The 25,807-nt window shown below is 41.1% G+C and overlaps 1 protein-coding gene across 5 annotated transcripts in view; it reads right to left on the reverse strand.

The window, feature by feature from the left end:
• Positions 1–25,807, reverse strand: part of ddr1 (discoidin domain receptor tyrosine kinase 1) — a 199,205-nt gene that overhangs the window by 48,744 nt on the left and 124,654 nt on the right. For all 5 annotated transcript variants that reach the window (XM_061947702.2, XM_072912946.1, XM_072912947.1 and 2 more), the window contains 3 exons: positions 21,762–21,864; positions 21,202–21,388; positions 3,634–3,883 (listed from right to left, as the gene is read on the reverse strand). In XM_061947702.2, the coding sequence (XP_061803686.1) occupies positions 3,634–3,883; positions 21,202–21,388; positions 21,762–21,864 (540 nt within the window). The remainder of the gene's footprint in view (positions 1–3,633; positions 3,884–21,201; positions 21,389–21,761; positions 21,865–25,807) is intronic.

A 25,807-nucleotide genomic window follows, 5' to 3' on the forward strand; every position in this document is an offset into this window, starting at 1 on the left:
GTATTAAAGTTTAAAGTTATTTAGCCTACTTAGTTGTCAGAATCATGTTGAAAAGGGTTTTAGTACTCTTGATAACAACTAGCCAGCTGAATTAGGGGAGTTTGAATAATACACAATGGTTGGTAACAAGAAACTGACCTGTTTATTCAAGGATAAACACAAAATAGACAAAATTATACAAGACAAACAGAAACGGCATCATTGAACTAGGGCTGGGCGATATGGCCTTTTTTTAATATTGCGATATTTTAAGGCCATATTGCGATACACAATATATATCTCGATATTTTGCCTTAGCCTTGAATGAACACTTGATGCATATAATCACAGCAGTATGATGATTCTATGTGTTTTGATTGATTGATTGAGACTTTTATTAGTAGGTTGCACAGTGAAGTACATATTCCGTACAATTGACCACTAAATGGTAACACCCCAATAAGTTTTTCAACTTGTTTAAGTCGGGGTCCACTTAAATTGATTCATGATACAGATATATACCATCAGATATATACTATCATCATAATAGTCATCACACAAGATAATCACATTGAATTATTTACATTATTTATAATCCAGGGTGTGGAGGGGGGCGCCGGATGTAAGTGTCAAAAAGACAGCCAAAAGAGTTTGATATGAGAATAAATCTAAAGTTAAAATATAGAGTAGAAATGCACCCATTTGCAGGAAATGTAGTCTTGATTTTCAAAATGTTCTTTCAAGGCTTGCATGTCTACATTAAAACATTCTTCTTCATACTGCATTAATATATGCTACTTTTAAACTTTCATGCAGAGAAGGAAATCACAACTAAAAAAATCACTAATTTTTTTCATACGGTGTTGTGGAAATTTTTGCCTCGGCATTTTGATGGTGTGGACGTGTGGCACCGAATGGAGATAAGCGTCTCGACAGACGTCACAATATTTGAACAATGATGACGAAAACTGTTGTCTCTGTCGTGTCCGTGTGTCGAAAATTGTTATGCGCTTATTTTTTTATTTGATTTTGTGCGTGGCATAGATTTGCCGTGCGCAGAGGACGCTTGAGCAGGTGCGCACCTTAGCGGCTGCGCTAGCATCACAGCTAACGTTAGCCATGCCGCTACCTCGCTCTCTGCTGGGAGAGGACGTATACGTATGTGACGTATGACGTGACAGTATGTGACGTGTGTAAGAAGGTGCACTCGCTGTCTGTGAGAGGGAGACACAGGAAAGAGTGAGAAGAGCCTGGCGTGTAATGCCAGCAGCTAAAAGCAACTGCGTGACAATTATGGATGTGTTGAAGGTGTGCTGGATAATGCGGAACGGAAATATCCGGAGCAGCAGAAAAGTGGAATGTATTATTTAAATAGGTGCGTTGGAAAACACGGACCGGAGTTTTTTTTAAACTGGATCTGGATCGGCATTTTCCCATGCCTTGCCGATATGCAATTTTTGGCAAATATCCGCAGCCGATCCCATCCAAATATCGGATCGGGACATCCCTAGCGCTAACGCACACAACGTATTTTTAGCGGCGCATTATGCTGCTATGTTGTTGACACACTGCCTGCTGCTGTTGCTTTGCCTCTTCAATTGATAAAAGTTAATTGTAGGTTTTCATTGATGCCTCTCCCTTTGATAATAAAAGGTTGTTGTGACGGACCGAGAGGCTGGTCAACTTTAACATCCAACTTAGACGTGGAGATGGCAAAAAGGACACAAAAAGATGCTTGTGGCACCTTTGATTCTTCATCCAAACGGGATTATGTGAGCGTCCCGTCAGTCGGCATCCCAGCGAGAGCGGACATTGTGCAGTAAGTTTTTGTTTTATCATGGTTAGTTTGTCGGTTTAGCACTTAGCAATACTGGCTTGTTGCTCATCTTCCTTGTGTTCGGGCTCGAAAATATGGGGTTTAGGATCATAATTTGTCTAAGAGTGGTCGTTGTTGTCTCTCACGAAGTATGCCGTGAGAAGTAGGTTAGTTACTTTTGAAAGAAACTGTGTTCCCACCAGTAGGTCACTGATCACCTGACTGCACTTGCTTATTATCTCACAAAATAGCTTGAGAAGCTCCGTGATTGATATTTTCATCATTTACGTGCAAACTTTGTACGTTTTTGGTGTTATAAATCAGATATATATGATAATCGCTTCAATATAGATGTAACTTGTTTTTCCATTATACTTGTACTTCAATTTCAGTGTGAATAAAGCTCTAGTTTTGAGGAGTCTGAGGAGGCAGTGACCCTGGCCTCAAAATTATCGGGTTGTGGTGCAAAATTTCTAAATAGATGTAGTAGTGGTAATAATAATAATAACAATATAAATTAAAGCTGCAAGCAGCATTGGTCGGGCCCGCGTATTTGGCAGGTGCTAGTCCTAAGTGTCCCAATACTTTTGTCAAGTTTTAGTCCCAAGTGTCCCAATACTTTTGTCTACTTTTAGTCTGAAGTGTCCCAAGACTTTTGTGTAGTGTACCTACCTTGTCTGCATTGTGTGGGCACGTTGGTGCTTCCTGCTTTTAAGCAGCCATCTTAAAAAAACAGCAGTGCAGCAGCATCAGCGCAGCGGTTCTTTGAAGGCTCATAAAATCAAATCCGGAGCAGTTAGAAAAATTATTTCGATAAATTTTATTTGGAAGGGTTCAATCTCTCTCCTGTGTTATTTTGAAGCTGATACGACAAACGCGCTCAGAGGAGATAATGTTTGAAGAGAAGTGACCGGTTTATAAAAAAAAATTTGTTTTGAAGGGGAAATTGCAAACTTTCTGTTGATTTTTGCTGGGGGTTGTCAATTTATGAAATGTAGGTCTAAGTGAGACCTACATAGAGGTTTTTGTTTCATGTCTCTCCGACCTTCCCAGTGGGAGTTACAGGCAGTTTTGTCATTTTTTTCTTCCGAGGAGCAGTTTTTTCAGCGTTTTATTCAAAAATTGCGCTAGAGCGCAATTTTGAGATTTGGGGTTAGGTTTTTTTATTAGATCGCAATTTTTGCCAGTCCTGATGTGTGTGTTCAGTTTGGTGAGTTTTGAAGCATGTTAAGAGGGTGAAAATACAGCTCAAAGAGGCAAAAGTTACTGTTTTTAGTACTTTTTTGTCTTGAAGGGGGAATTGCCAACTCCCTGTTGATTTTTGCCCGAGAATATACTATTATGAAATCTAGGTCTAAGTCACACCTACATAAAGGTTTCATGTCTCTCCGACCTTCCTAGTGGGAGTTACAGGCAGTCTAGTTTTTTTTTCGTAGGGGGCGCTAGAGCGCAATTTTGAGTTTTGAGGTTTGGTTTTTTGATAAAAAATTTTGCCGTATATTACTGATGTGTGTGTAAAATTTGGTGAGTTTTGAAGTATGTTAAGGGGGTCAAATTACAGCGCAAAGTTGCGGAAGAATAATAATAATAATAATAAGAAAGAATAAAACCTTACAAATTCAATAGGTCTTTATGTCCCATTGCATAAGGACTCCCTTATACAATGGGCCATGCGGGCCCTAAAAATGGCAGTGTTGACATTACATTTTAATGGTGTTCCTACCGTGGGTGCTCAGAGGTCTCCAGGGTGCAGAAACTAAAGTGGATTTTTTGGTGGTGTCCAAGCCCTGAAAGCTCTCTGTGGCATAAACAAACACGGCAAGGATGGTGATACCTACCAGACAGGAATGATATCTCGCTGAGTAGCAGCCAGCGGTCTGCGAAATAGAACTTGCAGCGCAATATCTGAGCCGCATGTCCTCCCAGTGGCAAAGAGATGGTTCGAGAGGACGGGTCCTTCAGGTCTTCTAGAGGCACAGACAGTGCAAGAGCCGGAGACAACCATGGCTGCAGGATGTCCGGCTTGAAGAGACACTCCACCTTGTTGAACACCCGCACGCCCTCAGTGTGACGGTTGTTACTGTGCACCTGGAGGAGGAGCAGAATAGAAAAATGAGCAACTCTGAGGTAGGTTCTTTCATTTGCCTCAGCTGGGCTGATTCAATCAGCCGGCAAAATATCAAAACACATTTCCTTCCTCTGTTTTAGCACCCTAATTGTTTCTGCAAGAGGTGGAGCGCAAAGTGACTGCAGATGAGGAAAACAAAAAGGCAAGGAGAGATTCAAGAATGAAAAACGCAGGACAAATGGAATGGTTAGCAAAAAGAAATCACTGCAAAAGGCTGTACCTTCAACAAATAAGACTAACATATCCAGGAAAAACATGTGACTGTAAATGTTTGACCCTTGAACTGATTAATTATGTTTACATTACAGTATTTACATGGGGGAAATGGAACAAAGTGGCCAACCATGCAATCATCATGCTTCCAATGTAGTGACAACAAAATTAGCCATAGACCGGATAAGATTGTGAGGTCAAAACTGTCCAACTTAGCGACAAATGCAAGTGAATGGATGAGGAGATAAAGGTGGTCACCGTTGTTAACTTCACACCTCAGGTGTCAGATTATCTCCTCAGCCATGTATTTTTCAGGTGAGAGGCATGATTTATGATCTACAATAAACATACAGGGAGCAGGGAAGCGAGGAAGCAGTAGACCACTCGATGATAGAGTGATCTCGTCGCCACTATAAATAGATTGTCTGCGTTAGCGCTTATGATAACAACATCACTAATACTTGGTTAACATTAAAATCATCAATCAATCAATCTTTATTTATATAGCCCTAAATCACAAGTGTCTCAAAGGGCTGCACAAGCCACAACGACATCCTCGGTACAAAGCCCACATAAGGGCAAGGAAAAACTCACCCCAGTGGGACGTCGATGTGAATGACTATGAGAAACCTTGGAGAGGACCGCATATGTGGGTAACCCCCCCCCCCCCCCCCCCTCTAGGGGAGACCGAAAGCAATGGATGTCGAGTGGGTCTGACATAATATTGTGAGAGTCCAGTCCATAGTGGATCCAACATATTAGTAAGAGTCCAGTCCATAGTGGATCTAACATAATATTGTGAGAGTACAGTCCATAGTGGATCCAACATAATAGTAAGAGTCCAGTCCATAGTGGGCTCTGGGAATCACTAATAAGCCGGAGTTCTTTGAACGCAGATTTCTTGCCGGGACATATGGTACAATGCAATCGACAAGATAGGACGGAGCTAGACCGTGTAGTATTTTATACGTAAGTAGTAAAACCTTAAAGTCACATCTTAAGAACACAGGAAGCCAGTGCAGGTGAGCCAGTATAGGTATATATATATATATATACTGTAGGTATATAAAGGTATATACAGTATAGGCGTAATATGATCAAACTTTCTTGTTCTTGTCAAAAGTCTAGCAGCCGCATTTTGTACCAACTGTAATCTTTTAATGCTAGACATAGGGAGACCCGAAAATAATACGTTACAGTAGTCGAGACGAGACGTAACGAACGCATGAATAATGATCTCAGCGTCGCTAGTGGATAAAATAGAACGGATTTTAGCGATATTACGGAGATGAAAGAAGGCCGTTTTAGTAACACTCTTAATGTGTGATTCAAAGGAGAGAGTTGGGTCGAAGATAATACCCAGATTCTTTACTGATTCGCCTTGTGTAATTGTTTGGTTGTCAAATGTTAAGGTGGTATTATTAAATAAATGTCGGTGTTTAGCAGGACCGATAATCAGCATTTCCGTTTTCTTGGCGTTGAGTTGCAAGAAGTTAGCGGACATCCATTGTTTAATTTCATTAAGACACGCCTCCAGCTGACTACAATCCGGCGTGTTGGTCAGCTTTAGGGGCATGTAGAGTTGGCTGTCATCAGCATAACAATGAAAGCTAACACCGTATTTGCGTATGATGTCGCCTAGCGGCAGCATGTAAATACTAAAGAGTGCAGGGCCAAGAACCGAACCCTGAGGAACTCCGCACGTTACCTTAACATAGTCCGAGGTCACATTATTATGGGAGACGCATTGCATCCTGTCAGTAAGATAAGAGTTAAACCACGACAAAGCTAAGTCTGACATACCAATACGTGTTTTGATACGCTCTAATAAAATATTATGATCGACGGTATCGAAAGCAGCGCTAAGATCAAGAAGCAGCAACATAGATGACGCATCAGAATCCATCGTTAGCAGTAGATCATTAGTCATTTTTGCGAGGGCTGTCTCCGTAGAGTGATTTGCCCTGAAACCGGAATTCATGAAATATAATGATAATAATGATTGTGAACAATAGGCAACATCCCCAAAAAAAAGTGCAGTTCCCCTTTATTATTTGACAAGTGTACTAATATTTTTACACAAATGTTAAATCTTAAAATAATGGAAGAAAAACATATTTTGTAGAAAAAAGTATTGGGGTATACCAACCCCAAAATCTATTTGGACCAACTATGTATTTTACCTCATTAAGTGTTCCAATACTGTTGTTCATGAAGTGTCGATGACCATAATTGTAGTTGGTTGTAGAGTACACATGTCCAATGTCACTTGGAGCAGAGGACCCTGGAGAGTTTTTTTTTTTGTCTCGGTGTAACCAAGTAACAAGCTCAGGTATAGTCCAAGTCATACGAGCTCAGTGGCAGTCCCATGGCGACGCATCAGATTGTCTTACAGTTGCAGACAAATGATGCGGTATAGCTCTGTTGGTAGAGCGGCTGTGCCAGCAACTTGAGGGTTGCAGGTTCGATCCCCGCTTCCGCCATTCTAGTCACTGCCGTTGTGTCCTTGGGCAAGACACTTTACCCACCTGCTCCCAGTGCCACCCACACTGGTTTAAATGTAACTTAGATATTGGGTTTCACTATGTAAAGCGCTTTGAGTCACTTGAGAAAAAGCGCTATACAGGTAAAAGCCAGTAAATTAGAATATTTTGAAAAACTTGATTTATTTCAGTAATTGCATTCAAAAGGTGTAACTTGTACATTATATTTATTCATTGCACACAGACTGATGCATTCAAATGTTTATTTCGTTTAATTTTGATGATTTGAAGTGGCAACAAATGAAAATCCAAAATTCCGTGTGTCACAAAATTAGAATATTACTTAAGGCTAATACAAAAAAGGGATTTTTAGAAATGTTGGCCAACTGAAAAGTATGAAAATGAAAAATATGAGCATGTACAATACTCAATACTTGGTTGGAGCTCCTTTTGCCTCAATTACTGCGTTAATGCGGCGTGGCATGGAGTCGATGAGTTTCTGGCACTGCTCAGGTGTTATGAGAGCCCAGGTTGCTCTGATAGTGGCCTTCAACTCTTCTGCGTTTTTGGGTCTGGCATTCTGCATCTTCCTTTTCACAATACCCCACAGATTTTCTATGGGGCTAAGGTCAGGGGAGTTGGCGGGCCAATTTAGAACAGAAATACCATGGTCCGTAAACCAGGCACGGGTAGATTTTGCGCTGTGTGCAGGCGCCAAGTCCTGTTGGAACTTGAAATCTCCATCTCCATAAAGCAGGTCAGCAGCAGGAAGCATGAAGTGCTCTAAAACTTGCTGGTAGACGGCTGCGTTGACCCTGGATCTCAGGAAACAGAGTGGACCGACACCAGCAGATGACATGGCACCCCAAACCATCACTGATGGTGGAAACTTTACACTAGACTTCAGGCAACGTGGATCCTGTGCCTCTCCTGTCTTCCTCCAGACTCTGGGACCTCGATTTCCAAAGGAAATGCAAAATTTGCATGGTTGGGTGATGGTTTGGGGTGCCATGTCATCTGCTGGTGTCGGTCCACTCTGTTTCCTGAGATCCAGGGTCAACGCAGCCGTCTACCAGCAAGTTTTAGAGCACTTCATGCTTCCTGCTGCTGACCTGCTCTATGGAGATGGAGATTTCAAGTTCCAACAGGACTTGGCGCCTGCACACAGCGCAAAATCTACCCGTGCCTAGTTTACGGACCATGGCATTTCTGTTCTAAATTGGCCCGCCAACTCCCCTGACCTTAGCCCCATAGAAAATCTGTGGGGTATTGTGAAAAGGAAGATGCAGAATGCCAGACCCAAAAACGCAGAAGAGTTGAAGGCCACTATCAGAGCAACCTGGGCTCTCATAACACCTGAGCAGTGCCAGAAACTCATCGACTCCATGCCACGCCGCATTAACGCAGTAATTGAGGCAAAAGGAGCTCCAACCAAGTATTGAGTATTGTACATGCTCATATTTTTCATTTTCATACTTTTCAGTTGGCCAACATTTCTAAAAATCCCTTTTTTGTATTAGCCTTAAGTAATATTCTAATTTTGTGACACACGGAATTTTGGATTTTCATTTGTTGCCACTTCAAATCATCACAATTAAATGAAATAAACATTTGAATGCATCAGTCTGTGTGCAATGAATAAATATAATGTACAAGTTACACCTTTTGAATGAAATTACTGAAATAAATCAAGTTTTTCAAAATATTCTAATTTACTGGCTTTTACCTGTATAAATGTAATTCACTTCACTTCACCTCATTCAGAGCCCTGCTAACACGATTCACATGTGAATCACTTGTTGAATTAGAAGTTGTGTCCTTGTGTCCTTGTGTCCTTGCCTTGGCAAAAGTCACACTGGTGGTCTCACAACTCAAAAGAAACAAGGATCAACCTGGGGTCATTAGAGTGGAGATTATGTCAATCTAATTAGTACATTTTCACATTCCCTTTTTTTTCTTTGGTCCTGCAAGGCAATGTTTCAATGAAGTCACAAAAGCAGTCACGGCTGCAAATTTAACAATTAGGTCAGAATCAGGCTGTGACCTCTTCAGTAGGACAAATCCACTAACTAGATCGTAACATCAGCTGAGGTTAGCCTTGGAAAACCCCTGGTGAAAATCCAGGAAACAGCCTGGCTTAAAGAAACATTTCGAGAGTCAAACACCAGGGGAGCATTAGGAGGTGGTGCTCCATCAAACAATGCCTGTAGAACGTCAAGATTTATTACAACAACACCGTGAGCATGTGGTGGCTATGCATTGTAAATGGTACAATAATACAAATGTGAAGCTTTGCATGGCAAACCCAGAGCTTCAACAATCTTGTTATTAGAGTATAGGACTCACTGTGCTCACACTAATTTAGTAAGATTAGGTACACAAAGTAATGCACGACAGGAAACTCTGTGGGGATACTTGAAAAGGACTTTTTGTCAACAACAAGCACAAACTTGAGCTGTCACTGCTTTGAAACTATGGCAACAAGAACAATTTCAGCACAGCATGTTTGCAAAGTGGACACAATGCCGTTGAAATGGCAGGGTTTTTTTTTGTTGTAAACCCATCCATCCATCCATTTTCTACCGCTTGCCCCTTTTGGGGTCGCGGGGGTTGCTGGAGCCTATCTCAGCTGCATTCAGGCGGAAGGCGGGGTACACCCTGGACAAGTCGCCACCTCATCGCAGTTGTTGTAAACCATCTTTAAAACAATAAAATGATGCGACCGATAATCTGTACCATAAATTAAAACATTTAAAAAGACTCCAACTGTAAAAAATAAAATAAAATAAAAAATAAGCGTTAGAAAATGGATGGATGGAATAATACTTGGGCTTTCCAAAACTGCTCCGAATCTGTCAAATTTCATACGCCTTCGGACTACCCCCTATTATTTTTCCATTGGATTTATTAGGTCTGGAATCTGGCTGGACCCTCCAAAAAATGTAATGTTTCATTCTTTGGATGATTGAAAAGTTACAGTACTCCGGATACGAATGCCCCGACTTATACCTTTTTTTAATTACGATCTGTGTCGGTTAACTGATATCTATAGATATCTATCTATCTATCCATAGCAGAGGTGGGTAGAGTAGCCAGAAATTGTACTCAAGTAAGAGTACTGTTACTTTAGAGATTTATTACTCAAGTAAAAGTAAGGAGTAGTCACCCAAATATTTACTTGAGTAAAAGTAAAAAGTATGTTGTAAAAAAACTACTCAAGTACTGAGTAACTGATGAGTAACATACACACATATATCATATATATATATATATATATATATATATATATATATATATATATATATATATATATATATATATATATATACACACACACACACATGTATACATATATATACACACACATATACATATATATATATATATATATATACATTGATATATACAGTATATAATTTATATTTATTTTTTTGCCGTTTTTGTTTACATGTTAAAGGTGTTTTAATGAATATACATGCATGTTTAACACATATAGATTCCTTTCTTTCATGAAGACAAGAATATAAGTTGGTGTATTACCTGATTCTGATGACTTGCATTGATTGTAATCAGACAGTAGTGATGACAAACGTCCACGTTTTCAAATGGAGGAGAAAAAAAGTTCCTCCTTTCTGTCTAATACCACATGAAAGTGGTTGGTTTTTGGCATCTTATATGTCCAGCTTCCATATTCGTTTTTATACACTTTACAAGAAATACATTGGCGGCAAACTCCGTAGCTTGCTAGCTTGTTTGCGCAGGCTTTCGGAGACTCTTATTTTGAAAGCGCAGGCGCGATGGAGCGGCACTTTTATTGTGAAGACAGGAACTGTGCAGTCAGTCTTTAGGCTTTTGACGCTTTTGAAATAAAAAATTGTCTTTTTTCCCTTCACACTTTTGATTGATTGATTGGAACTTTTATTAGTAGATTGCACAGTACAGTACATATTCCGTACAATTGACCACTAAATGGTAACACCCCAATAAGTTTTTCAACTTGTTTAAGTCAGGTCATGTGACCCCTGGCTCTGTTTGATTGGGCCAACGTCACCAGTGACTGCATCTGATTGGTGGAACGGAGTGAACGTCACCAGTGACTGTATTTGTTGAAACGCAGGCACTATGAAGGTCTGTCTGACAGACCAAAACAAACAAAGCGTGCATTAACAGATCGATAAAAATTAGTAGCGAGTAGCGAGCTGAATGTAGATAAAAGTAGCGGAGTAAAAGTAGCGTTTCTTCTCTATAAATATACTCAAGTAAAAGTAAAAGTATGTTGCATTAAAACTACTCTTAGAAGTACAATTTATCCCAAAAGTTACTCAAGTAGATGTAACGGAGTAAATGTAGCACGTTACTACCCACCTCTGATCCATAGTAATCCATCCAGCTAGCCATCTATATTTGAATATTGTTTAAAACCAATACAGACAATGATGATGCGTGGTTAAAAATGCTATATATTTATATGAAAGTGCGTAAATGAATGCAAAACATGGGTGCACACATCACTGGTCTACTTAAAAGGGGAACTGCACTTTTTCTGTAAATGTGCCTATCGTTCACAATCATTATAAAAGACATGATGACGAATTAATTTTTTTTTTAATGAATTCTAAATATTACATAAATTCAATCAAACGTTCACTTACAATGGAGCCTATAGGAGCCGTTCAATTCAGTGCAGTTCCCCTTAAAGCGTTAATGCCAAACCAAAAAACTAACCGGACACAAAAAGATGCCATCTCTACTCCACATAACACAAGATAGTCTTTAATACTGCACACGGAATTGTAGAGTCACTACTAGGGATGTCCCGATCCGATATTTGGATCGGATCGGCTGCCGATATTTGCCAAAAATTGCGTATCGGCAAGGCATGGGAAAATGCCGATCCAGATCCAGTTTAAAAAAAACTCCGGTCCGTGTTTTCCAACGCACCTATTTAAATAATACATTCCACTTTTCTGCTGCTCCGTAATTTCCGTTCCGCATTTTCCAGCACACCTTCAACACATCCACAATTCTCACGCAGTTGCTTTTAGCTGCTGGCATTACACGACAGGCTCTTCTCACTCTTTCCTGTGTCTCCCTCTCACAGACAGCGAGCGCACCTTCTTACAGACGTCACATACTGTCACGTCATACGTCACATACTGTCACGTCATACGTCACATACGTATACGTCCTCTCCCAGCAGAGAGCGAGGTAGCGGCATGGCTAACGTTAGCTGTGATGCTAGCGCAGCCGCTAAGGTGCGCGCCTGCTCAAGCGTCCTCTGCGCACGGCAAATCTATGCCACGCACAAAATCAAATAAAAAAATAAGCGCATAACAATTTTCGACACACCGACACGACAGAGACAACAGTTTTCGTCATCATTGTTCAAATATTGTGACGTCTGTCGAGACGCTTATCTCCATTCGGTGCCACACGTCCACACCATCAAAATGCAGAGGCAAAAATATCCAGATCAACACCGTATGAAAAAATTTGTTATTTTTTTAGTTGTGATTTCCTTCTCTGCATGAAAGTTTAAAAGTAGCATATATTAATGCAGTATGAAGAAGAATATTTTAATGTATACATGCAAGCCTTGAAAGAACATTTTGAAAATCAAGACTACATTTCCTGCAAATGGGTGCATTTCTACCCTATATTTTAACTTTAGATTTATTCTCATATCAAACTCTTTTGGCTGTCTTTTTGACACTTACATCCGGCGCCCCCCTCCACACCCTGGATTATAAATAATGTAAATAATTCAATGTGACTATCTTGTGTGAGGACTGTATTATGATGATAGTATATATCTGATAGTACATATCTGTATCATGAATCAATTTAAGTGGACCCGGTCTTAAACAAGTTGAAAAACTTATTGGGGTGTTACCATTTAGTGGTCAATTGTACGGAATATGTACTTCACTGTGCAACCTACTAATAAAAGTCTCAATCAATCAATCAAAACACATAGAATCATCATACTGCTGTGATTATATGCATCAAGTGTTCATTCAAGGCTAAGGCAAAATATCGAGATATATATTGTGTATCGCAATATGGCCTTAAAATATCGCAATATTAAAAAAAGCCCATATCGCCCAGCCCTAGTTCAATGATGCCATTTCTGTTTGTCATGTATAATTTTGTCTATTTTGTGTTTATCCTTGAATAAACAGGTCAGTTTCTTGTTACCAACCATTGTGTATTATTCAAACTCCCCTAATTCAGCTGGCTAGTTGTTATCAAGAGTACTAAAACCCTTTTCAACATGATTCTGACAACTAAGTAGGGTAAATAACTGTAAACTTTAATACATGCTCGGATAGGCCAGTATCGGTATCGGTCAGTATCGGTATCGGATCGAAAGTGCAAAAACCTGGATCGGGACATCCCTAGTCACTACACACTCAGTGAGTGCTGGTGCTTGGAGTAGCAACACACTCAACTAATTGGAACGCAGCATCTATTAGAGAGATGTCCCGAAGATAAAAACCCTTTTCAGACCGGCTTTTCTGCTCTATCCCGCCTCTTCTCCCTGGAGAGGATACCAGGTGGCCATGGATAATTTCTGGAGAGGTACCAGTCTGGATGAAGTGCTAGCTGACCCTAGTTGTGAACTAGGTGGCCTGGCTGAGCCCGGAAGAAGATCCCCTATGACTATCTGTGGACTGAACTCCCACATTATCTATTAACTTAACAATTCAATAAATATGCCCAATCACCCTGGAATGGTTTCTACTTTTTCCCCAAGCTGGTTCTTTTGAGTTTTTCCTTCCCTGGAAATGGGTTAGAGGATGTCGTGAGTTTGTGAAGCCCAGCATTTGATTGATAATATTTTTAAATGTTAAATTGTAGAGTCTATAAATAGATTTTGAGGTGAGGAAAAACCTGCTATTTTAACAACATTCTAAATCCATGTTCCTCCTAACTCTTTTCTGGGCACACTAAAATGGATTACATACCTGCCAACTTTTGAAATCAGAAAAACCTAGTAGCCAGGGTCAAGGGGCCGCAGGCCCCGGTAGGTCCAGGACAAAGTCCTGGTGGGGGGTTCAGGCTTCGCCCCCCGACGCAAAATGATTGATTGCATTCAGACAGGTTAAAATGTTGCTAAAACCATCACTTTTCTATCAGTCACAGTGACTTTTCAAAACAAAAATATTACAGCAAAAATCATATGGGTTGATTGACATGTTTATTCTGTAAGCTAACTTCAATAGTTTGAAATTATTTTGACAGTTAATGCCAGTTATCCTGTCAACCTTTCACAAGACTTCAATTTGTTAATTGAAAGTATAAACACTTTTTACAGTAAACAAATGGTAAAACAGTACTAAACAATTCCATTTAAAAAAAAATTGGTGTCATTATTAACTTTCTGTCCAAGCTTGTATAATCTACTGCCTTGTTCAATTGTAAAAAATATTCTGTGCCTAAAATTCACATTTCTATCACAATTATCATACTGTAAACATGGTAAGCTAACTTCATTAAAATTAATAGTCCTGTCAATAGCATGGAATTACAATTCAAATGTAGTTTTTTTGTAAGCCTTTCAAAAGAATTCAAAATATGAAAAATTAATGAAAATTAATTTAAGCCATCAGACACTTGAAAAGTGGCACATCACATCTCTAATGTAATCATTTTAACTTTTCAACAGAAATAGCACTGCAAAAATATTAAGGACATACTTCTGTATTTTGGTAGTTATGCTGTCAACATTTAACAAGATTTCTTCAACTTGGACTTGAAAGCATAAATAGTATAAACACTTTTAACAGTATAACAGTACTAAACAATTCCAATAGATAACATTGGTGTCATTACCTTTTTGTGGCTAAAATCCAAATTTAGCAACGGCATTAGACTTGTGTTTTTTTGTCCCGACGTGGTCTTTTACATCGCTAATTCCTCCGTGTCCGATCGAAAAATCTTGTCTGCACAAGGTGCAATTCGCGTAGTTTTCACCCTTTTTGGAACGGATAATTATTCCCGGATAGGCTTTTGAATATTCTTCACGGAATGACTGCAGTTTTCTTTTCGGTTTAAGACTCGTTTGCGATTTGTCTCCGGCTGATTCCGTGATCTTTCGCTCGTTTGGAAACAATGGCAACTGGTGCCTCGTGCTTGGCAGCGGTGCTATAAATAGCCTCGCGCATGGCATTCGGAATGGCTCGATAGGAAGTTACGGGAAGCAGTGTCGATTGTCATTGTTGTTACGTGCTTTCGTGAATAAAACTTGAAAAAAAAAAAAAAAAAATTTAATTAATGAAAAACCGTATTTTTTATCACTGCAACCGTAACCCGGAATAGGTTGATGAAAACCGTACTAATTACGGGAAAACCGGAGTAGTTGGCAGGTATGGGATTATCCCAATTCCATCCATTGAGAAAATATTACTGTGAACTATTGTTTGTGTATTTTAAAAGGAGCACGCATCACATGACCTCCGGCAGTTTGTGTGCAGAGCTTCATTAGAGGCATAAATAAAGGATTAGCCTCCCATTATCCAGCTGTGATGCTCGACTTACCCTAATGAGGTTATTCAGTTACCACATCAAAGCGTTAATTTAAAATAAATAAATAAAAAGGTCTTTGTCAGCGTTCCTATCTTTGTTCAACACATGGAAATGATTTTGTGGGTACTTACTTATAATACCAATATTACATATTTATGAGAGTTATTCATGAGCATATAGATTTATGCATCGAGTTCCACCAGAAATCCAATTGAGGTCATATGCCCCGAAGTGGAAATGGCCAGCGGTATGAAGAACATCTGGACACAAATGATTATTTGGGGGTACTCGTGCCGCCAGAGGGGATTCATTTGAATGCAGACAGGAAATTGAAACGGGAGCGCTGCAATTGCAAAAGGTACAGAATGTGGTTTTAAACACTGCTCAAAAAAATGTGTCGCACACACCAAGAGGTGCCAAGGGGATCACAAAGACCTGCTGGCATTCAACTGCACTCAAAAAAAGATTTAGAATCTAATCTCTGACATTTTGAGGAGGCTGGATGATCTCCGGTTAGAGGATGAACCACTTCAGAATCCAAATTAGAGCCTCTAAAAGAAAAAATAGAAAAACATGTCCTGGGGAATGTTGCAGGTCATCTCTGAAAGCTCTTGGCCTTAAAAGTCTTAGTTTCGCTTGATTCGGTGAATTTCTATAGTGGTAGCTTACATTTATGTTATTAAGTCCAACTTCTGTAGATGGTGTTTAATAGGATAATAGCATAGGGAACAAGTAATGACATCGTGGGGCTGATCCGGATTATTTCGGATTCCTAGTCTGCCCTCTCCGAGTGCTTTTCTAATGTAAATATACGACTGTCATACCTTCAAATGTACATCTTTATTTAAAACAGTAGTCAAAGATCCTTTATATTAGTGTTTCCATTGTTGGGCAAATATCCATTTCTCAGCTGTGGTCCGTATGGGTCGCAGTGGTACTCAGTTGTAATACCCTTTTCCACCACTTGTGGCAGTAATGACAATCTCAAACAAACAGGAATTCTGGAGCTAAAATTATGGTTATGTTCATACTTGCCAACCCTCCCGAATTTTCCGGGAGACTCCCGAAATTCAGCGCCTCTCCCGAAAACCTCCCGGGACAAATATCCTCCCGAAATTCTCCCGATTTTCAGCCGGAGCTGGAGGCCACGCCCCCTCCAGCTCCATGTGGACCGGAGTGAGGACAGCCTTTTTTCACAGGGAGGACAACAGGGTGACAAGAACTAAATCATCCAGACTAGAGATACATTGTATTATTATGTTTATCTTACCTAAAAATACATATATTTATTCATTTTAAAAAATAAAAAAAAAATACATTTTTACTATATTTTGCTAAAAACATCCAAATTAATTGTATTTTTATTTGTATTTTTTCTGACTCCTTATTACATCCAGCCATAGAATCATACATTAAAATAAACATATTTGAAATAATTAATTTTAAATTATCATAATTCATTTAAAATGACCATATTTAATTATTAAAATAATTGCTTGTTTATCAACAACTTTAGCATTTTATTCATTACATTTTGAAGCTCTCAGAAGCCAAGTTATGTTATATTCCTTAGTATTTATTTATGCAAGTTAAAGTTAAAGTTAAAGTACCAATGATTGTCACACACACACTGGGTGTGGTGAAATTTGTCCTCTGCATTTGACCCATCCCCTTTGATCACCCCCTGGGAGGTGAGGGGAGCAGTGGGCAGCAGCGGTGCCGCGCCCGGGAATCATTTTTGGTGATTTAACCCCCAATTCCAACCCTTGATGCTGAGTGCCAAGCAGGGAAGTAATGGGTCCCATTTTTATAGTCTTTGGTATGACTCGGCCGGGGTTTGAACTCACAACCTACCGATCTCAGGGCGGTTTGAAGTATCAATTATCTAAACACAGTTTTGTTTGCATATTTTCAGGATGTAGATATATATATATATGAATTCTAGCTGTCAATATACTCCTCCCCTCTTAACCACGCCCCCAACCACGCCCCGCCCCACCCCTGACCACGCCCCCGCCCTCCACCTCCCGAAATCGGAGGTTTCAAGGTTGGCAAGTATGGTTATGTTAGAGTAAATTTTGAACATGCATACAATTACAAAGCCATAGAGAACTTTCTTACTCGCAAAGATTATGACTTAATTGGTGAAGCTGTATTTTTTAATTGCAGTTTAATTCTATTTACAGTTGATTTAGAATACATATTCATATAACTTATTATTGTTTAGTGACAATGTATTTATTTTAGCACTGCCTGATTTTATGTATATTTATTTTTCATGAGTCCCTTCTTTTGCAGTATATTTAAATTCATATTTATTTTTGTAATCAGCCTGACCCAAGTCTTGAGGTATCAAGAGGTAGCTAACAATGCAGGAACCAACCCTCACGTTTCCAGTGAGGGTTGGACTCCGCCAAGGCTGCCCTTTGTCACCGATTCTGTTCATAACTTTTATGGACAGAATTTCTAGGCGCAGTCAAGGCGTTGAGGGGATCCGGATCGGTGGCTGCAGGATTAGGTCTCTGCTTTTTGCAGATGATGTGGTCCTGATGGCTTCATCTGGCCAGGATCTTCAGCTCTCACTGGATCGGTTCGCAGCCGAGTGTGAAGCAACTGGGATGAGAATCAGCACCTCCAAGTCCGAGTCCATAGTTCTCGCCCGGAAAAGGGTGGAATGCCATCTCTGGGTTGGGGAGGAGACCCTGCCCCAAGTGGAGGAGTTCAAGTACCTAGGAGTCTTGTTCACGAGTGAGGGAAGAGTGGATTGTGAGATCGACAGGCGGATCGGTGCGGCGTCTTCAGTAATGCGGACGCTGTATCGATCCGTTGTGGTGAAGAAGGAGCTGAGCCGGAAGGCAAAGCTCTCAATCTACCGGTCGATCTACGTTTCCATCCTCACCTATGGTCATGAGCTCTGGGTTATGACCGAAAGGACAAGATCACGGGTACGAGCGGCCGAAATGATCTTCCTCCGCCGGGTGACGAGTCTCTCTCTTAGAGATAGGGTGAGAAGCTCTGTCATCCGGGGGGAGCTCAAAGTAAAGCCGCTGCTCCTCCACATCAAGAGAAGCCAGATGAGGTGGTTCGGGCATCTGGTCAGGATGCCACCCGAACGCCTCCCCAGGGAGGTGTTTAGGGCACTATGTCTCCCGGCTGGCCTGGGAACGCCTCGGGATCCCCCGGGAAGAGCTGGACGAAGTGGCTGGGGAGAGGAAAGTCTGGGCTTCCCTGCTTAGGCTGCTGCCCCCGCGACCCGACCTCGGATAAGCGGAAGAAGATGGATGGATGGATGGTGATGTGACAGGTCGTGACAGTACACTTACTTTGAGACAAGAGCTATATTGATGCATGGTTGGTTATGGTTTAACTTCATATCTAACAATTGCAACGACGTCTTTTTATTGTTTAGTTTCATTTTTCAGTGATTACTGCTGGTGGTGTGCATCCGGATTTTTTCAAAGAAAAAAATGCGCCTTGGCTAAAAAAAGGTTGAAAAACACTGACTTAGAGTACTATAAAAATGGAAGTCAAAGATCCCCTACATCAGTGGTCCCCAACCTTTTTGTAACTGCGGACCGGTCAACGCTTGAAAATGTGTCCCACGGACCGGGGGGTATAAAAAAAAACAAAAAAAAACATTTTTTTTTTTTTTTTTTTGTCATTAAAAAATACAATCATGTGTGCTTACGGACTGTATCCCTGCAGATAGTATTGATATATATTGATATATAATGTAGGAACCAGAAATATTAATAACAGAAAGAAACAACCCTTTTGTGCGAATGAGTGTGAATGAATGATTTCCCTCCCCCGAGGTTTTTTGGTTTGGTGTATCTTGTGTTTTTTATGTTGATTTAATAAAAAAGTAAAAATTAAAAAATTAAAATAATTTTTTTATTTTTTTATTTATTTCTTGTGCGGCCCGGTACCAATCGATCCACGGACCGGTACCGGGCAGAGGTGGGACCAAGTCATTGTTTTGCAAGTCACAAGTAAGTCTCAAGTCTTTGCCCTCAAGTCCGAGTCAAGTCCCGAGTCAAGACAGGCAAGCCCCGAGTCAAGTCCAAAGTCAAGACTGGAAAGTCTCAAGTCAAGTCCTAAGTCCTGCATTTTGAGTTTCGAGTCCTTTCAAGTCCTTTTAACCACAGACTAATATATTAACACAGATTGTGTATGCTTTTCAAACGCTGTATTTATTTATTAAAACAAGTGCATTTTAAATTGCAGGAAAGAAAATTGTGCTGACATTGCACTTTATAATAGCACTATTAACCAGTCATTTTAAACATTAACTCATTCCTTTACAGAACAAACACATTGAAAAATAAAGTGCAAATGTACTTATTTGTACAAAAGTGTTAACATTGAAAAAACATGACATATACGTGAACATAACAAAAAAGTTGAACTTTTTATATGTCAGGGCCCTATGCTGCATTGCATTTGCAAAAGACCAAATTAGCCAAGAGTCTGTCAGTCATTTGTGCACGATGGGGGCGTAGTATGATGCCACCATGGCTGAAAACTCGCTCCACTGGAGCACTGGAGGCAGGCACTGCCAAGACTCTCATGGCCACTCGGAACAGTGAAGGAAGAGTCTTCATGTTCAATGCCCAGAACAAAAGGGGGGAGAGAGTTTTTTTGGGTTGGTGCACTACTTGTAAGTGTATCTTGTGTTTTTTATGTTGATTTAATTAAAAAAAGAAAAAAATATATATATATATTTCTTGTGCGGCCCGATACCAATCGATCCACGGACCAGTACCGGGCCGCGGCCCGGTGGTTGGGGACCACTGAGGTAAACAACCAACAGTATGTCAGAAAGCTAGCTAAAACGGTACACATATTCATAATATAGTATACATTTTAACTGACCTTTATTTTACTATTTTTGTCTTTTTTTAGGTGACTAAAATACGCGGTGCTGCTGACCGCCGTCTAACGTTACGTGTGATATATTGACTAACGTAACCCTGCTTAAAAAAAATCACTGAACAAAAAGTATGAATAAGGTAGTGAACTGCAACAGATTCCCGTGTTTGCAATAACGTTATAACGTTAGCAGTGAGTTTACAGCCTCACTGATTTAACTACACAGCAAATAAAAGTCACGTTACTTAGCCAATAAACGTTATCTTACATTCAAAACTTACCCTTCTTTGTGCAACTTCAAATGCCGGACGAAGTTGGAAGTTGTTGCCTCTCCATCAGTAATTTTCGAACCGCATGTGTTGCATACTGCAAACCGTTTTGTGTTGACCACCTCGTAATTTTTATACCCAAACAAAATTATTTTAGGTATCATTTTTTGTTCACTGGCGTGTGGTTTGGACATGTCTTCTTCGTTGGTTGTCCTGCAATTTGATTGGATGAATGCTGTGTGATGAAAACAAAGTAGATCTAATTTGATTGGCTGTTGTACTGAGACCACACCAGCTGACACACGCAACGCTGATAGACAAGTACACAATGAAAAATACGGAGCGCTCCCGAATAACTTTTTCATCTTTGGGTTTTGGGGAAAGTAGCAAGTCATGTCAAGTCATGTCAATTCAAAAGGCTCAAGTCCAAGTGAAGTCACAAGTCGTTGATGTTAAAGTCTAAGTCGAGTTGCAAGTCTTTTTACATTTTGTCAAGTCGAGTCTAAAGTCATCAAATTCATGACTCGAGTCTGACTCGAGTCCAAGTCATGTGACTCGAGTCCACACCTCTGGTACCGGGCCGCGGCCCGGTGGTTGTAGACCACTGACAGGAGTGTATTATGGGGAAAACACTAGTCAAAGATTCTCTATGTGACAGGAGTGCTCTACTGATTCTAAAAACCCACTGATAAAATACAAGTAAAAGTTCCTCAATATGAGAGGAGCACTCCATAAAAAAATGCTAGTCAAAGAACATTATTAGCACAGTTGGTCAGTTATCTGCGGAATTGAGAAAACTGCAGCAAAAATGTGGAAACGGTTCCACGTGTTGAGCTGCACTCGCAGGCTAATCAAATGTCATTCCAGGCTCAGATTGGGTTGGAGGGCTGCCAGTGGAACTAAGCTGCCTACCTGCATGGTACGGAAGACACGTGGCTTCTCAAAATGGAACTCGATATCCACGCTGGGCTTCCCGAGAACATCTTTATTCCAGCCCAGGTAGTCATAGCCGGACCACACCCTCAGCTCTTTGGTTTCCATGAAGTCGTCTCCTCCCAGGACGCCATCGCACAGTTGACCCAGGCCGCCAAACTGCAAGCTGCACACACACACACACACACACACGCAGTGACACAAGGTCATGTTGCAGTATACACATTGTCTCCTATTAGCGCACATCTGCACCGCAACCAGTCTGGATCGCATCAAAAGGTGTTAGCTTACTCATAAGCAAAACATCCCAGGCCCATTAACCGCACAGCCGGGGCGAGCGAGCGTGACCCTCTTGCGGCTTGCCAAAACATTATGGCCAGGAAACACGCCTCCAAATCCCCCAGCAACTAAAATAACACTGTGGGTCCCGTTTGTATTAGGCGTCGAGAAAGGAGCTGGACGAGCTGCACGTGCTGAGTGGTGCTTGATGCAAACACTTGCTGAAGCACTTCTATGATTTTATAGTCCAGAGTGCTTACCCTTGCTGTGTGCTTCCATCGTAGGTGGAGTCGTTCAGGTTGACGGGCATGCCTGACAGGTTCATGACGTGGCCCACGGGAGCTGTATAAGCCTTTAAACCATCTATAAGAGAAAAAAACAGAGATAATACCAATGGTTTGTCACTTGATTGCCGAAAGTTTCAAAAGAGCAAGGGCAAAGGCTCCAAAAGGCTCGGTTACTTGGGTCTGTGCAGCTTTAACAGATGAGCTAATCAGGCTCAGCAGCATACACTAGCACTCAGCACTCTGGTAGCCATAATAATCCATGCCCAAGCGCTGCATTTTATTAGCCATAAACATCTTTTATGATACACCGTTTACAATAAGAAAATGGTAATAATTAAAACACACCAGATTGGTTGGTACCTAATAGAGATGCGCGGATAGGCAATTATTTCATCCGCAACCGCATCAGAAAGTCGTCAACCATCCGCCATCCACCCGATCTCACATTTGATCAGAACCGCACCCGCCCGTTGTTATATATTTAATATAGACGATGCAAGGCATTAGTGAGGTTATAAAGCTTTTGCCTGTTAAAGAAAGGAGACTGATCCAATGCAGCACAGACATTCGCGTGCCACGCTGTCACGGCCCAGACACACACCAGTGCGCAATCATATGGGAGCCGCGCTGAGCGCACCTCCAAGCGCGTCTCGCTGCCGGCGACGGCCGGGTATGGGCCCGACGCTCAAGCGCCATCCATTTTCAGGGCTAGTTGATTCGGCAGGTGGGTTGTTACACACTCCTTAGCGGGTTCCAACTTCCATGGCCACCGTCCTGCTGTCTATATCAACCAGGGTGAGCCCCACCCCTTTCGTGAGCGCACTGCGCGCGGAGTGACCCCTGTTACGCGCCCCCGGCAACAGGGGTGGCGGGCAGGTAAGCTGCGCGGGCGGGGCGCGCGGAGTGACCCCTGTTACGAGCCCCCGGCCACGGGGGTGGCGGGCAGGTAAGCTGCTTACCTGCTGCGCGTGACGCCGGCCGCGGCGAAGGCGGACGAGGCGGGGTGTCGGTGCGGTGGGCGCGGTGGTGACCCTGGACGTGCGTCGGGCCCTTCTCGCGGATCGCCTCAGCTACGGCTCCCGGTGGGGCCCTCTCGGGGGAAGGGGCCTCGGTCCCGGACCCCGGCGAGGCGTCCCTTCTCCGCTCCGTAAAAGTGTCCATCTCTTTTTTTTTTTTTCTTCTGTTGTGGCATATGCAGCAGGTGCCTGCTCGTTTTTCGTATGTGGGTAACAACATTTAACTATGTATATATATTTCCCAATTGGTTTAACTGCCACCCGCCTGAATCTATTTAAAATCTAATTTTTTTTTATTTCAACCGCCCGACCCGACCCGCGGATAAAATCTAATTTTTTTTTATTTCATCCGCCCGATCCGCGGATAATCCGCGGACTCCGCGGTTGTGCCCGCAAACCGCGCATCTCTAGTACCTAACCAACACGTCTTCCCAGAAATTGTCAGCTTCATTTTAAGGATGTAAATGTTTGGTTTTTTATATTAAAAAAAAACTTCATACATATAATATTACATGATAAATGTAAATATTAAGCTGTCAAATTACTTTTCAAATTAATCATGATTACTCACAGGTGATTGTGCGTTTGCATAAATAAAAGATCCCAATATTTAAACACAAATGCAATTTTATTGTCAGAATGTCATCCAGGAACGTTTTTCAACATTTTACTTAAATATGAGGATATTGTAAAAGGGAACAGCACTTTTTGGGGAATTTTGCCCAACGTTCACGATCACTATGAAAGACATGACCATGTTTTGTTTTATTTTTTGAATTCTAAATATTAGATAAATGCGATCAAAAGTTTGCTTACAATGGAGCCGTTGGGAGCCGCTCTATGCCGCCTATAAAGCCCTTAAAAAAACACCCAAACACCTCCATTGAGGTTATTTTTTTTGATTGATTGAAACTTTTATTAGTAGATTGCACAGTACAGTACATATTCCGTACAATTGACCACTAAATGGTAACACCCGAATAAGTTTTTCAACTTTTTTAAAGTCGGGGTCTACGTTAATCAATTCATGGTAAAATTCATGGTTTTATATACAGTCAAGAAAATAAGTATTTGAACACCTCGCTATTTTGCAAGTTCTCCCACTTAGAAATCATGGAGGGGTCTGAAATTTTCACGGTAGGTGCATGTCCACTGTATGAGAGATAACCTAAAAAGAGAAATCCAGAAACCACAATCTATGATTTTTTAACAATTTATTTGTGTGATACAGCTGAAAATAAGTATTTGAACACCTGTCTATCAGCTAGAATTCTGACCCTCAAAGACCTGTTAGTCCGCCTTTAAAAGTCCTCCTCCACTCCACTGCATTATCCTGAATCAGATGCACCTGTGTGAGGTCGTTAGCTGCATAAATACACCTGTCCACCCCATACAATCAGTAAGACCCAAACATTCAGCATGGCTAAGACCAAAGAGCTGTCCAAAGACACCAGAGACAAAATTGTACAACTCCACAAGGATGGAAAGGGCTACGGAGAAATTGCCAAGCAGCTTGGTGAAAAAAGGTCCACTGTTGGAGCAATCATTAGAAAATGGAAGAAGCTAAACATGACGGTCAATCTCAATCGGAGTGGAGCCCCATGCAAGATATTGCCTCTTGGGGTCTCAATGATGCTAATAAAGGTGAGGAATCAGCCCAGGACTACACGGCAGGACTTGGTCAATGACCTGAAAAGAGCTGGGACCACTGTTTCTATAGTCACTGTAATACACTAAGACGTCATGCTTTGAAATCATGCATGGCACGGAAGGTTCCCCTGCTTAAACCAGCACATGTTAAGGCCCGTCTTAAGTTTGCCAATGACCATTTGGATGATCCAGAGGAGTCATGGGAGAAAGTTTTGTGGACAGATGAGACCAAAATTGACCTTTTTGGTCATAATTCCACTATGCGTGTTTGGAGGAAGAAGAACGATGCGTACCATCCCAAGAACACCATCCCTACTGTGAAGCACGGGGGTGGTAGCATCATGCTTTGGGGGTGTTTTTCTGCTCATGGGACAGGACGACTGTACTGTATTAAGGAGAGGATGACTGCAGCCATGTATTGTGAGATTTTGGCCAAAAACCTCCTTCCCTCAGTCAGATCATTGAAGATGAGTCATGGCTGCATCTTCCAACATGACAATGACCCAAAGCACACAGCCAGGAAAACCAAGAAGTGGCTTCGTAAGAACCATATCAAGGTTCTGGAGTGACCTAGCCAGTCTCCAGACCTAAATCCAATTGAAAATCTTTGGAGGGAGCTGAAAGTCTGTGTTACTCAGCGACAGCCCAGAAACCTGACTGATCTAGAGAAGATCTGTGTGGAGGAGTGGGCCAAAATCCCTCCTGTAGTCTGTGCAAACCTGGTGAAGAACTACAGGAAACGTTTGAACTCTGTAATTGCAAACAAAGGCTACTCTACCAAATATTAATGTTGGTGTTCAAATACTTATTTTCACCTGTATCACACAAATAAATTGTTAAAAAATCTTAGATTGAGATTTCTGGATTTTTCTTTTTAGGTTATCTCTCATACAGTGGTCATGCACCTACCATGAAAATTTCAGACCCCTCCATGATTTCTAAGTGGGAGAACTTGCAAAATAGCAGGGTGTTCAAATACTTATTTTCTTGACTGTACATGATGTAAGTATATATGTAATGTACGAACGGGTACATAACATTTAATCTTTACGTATTTTGATCATTTTTAACATACGCGGCGCATTAATTAAAAAAAAAACATCACGACATTAGCTTTTTTTTTTTTTCATCATCACTGATTACTGCTCACTGCGGACTATGAGAGCCAACAAACATAATAAAACATTACTTACTGTGCAATGTCTGCTGCCATTAGGATGCCCACTGAAAGGATGTTCATATATTCCCAAATAGGTGAAGAATGTCTCATAATCCTCACGAAGAAACAGGGTGGGGGAAGGGGGGGAACCAAACGTCTTTTCGTGTCATTCTCGCCATTTCCGAGTCCTAAAT

Source organism: Nerophis lumbriciformis, linkage group LG04 (assembly GCF_033978685.3).
Source record: "Nerophis lumbriciformis linkage group LG04, RoL_Nlum_v2.1, whole genome shotgun sequence".
Lineage (NCBI taxonomy): Eukaryota > Metazoa > Chordata > Actinopteri > Syngnathiformes > Syngnathidae > Nerophis > Nerophis lumbriciformis.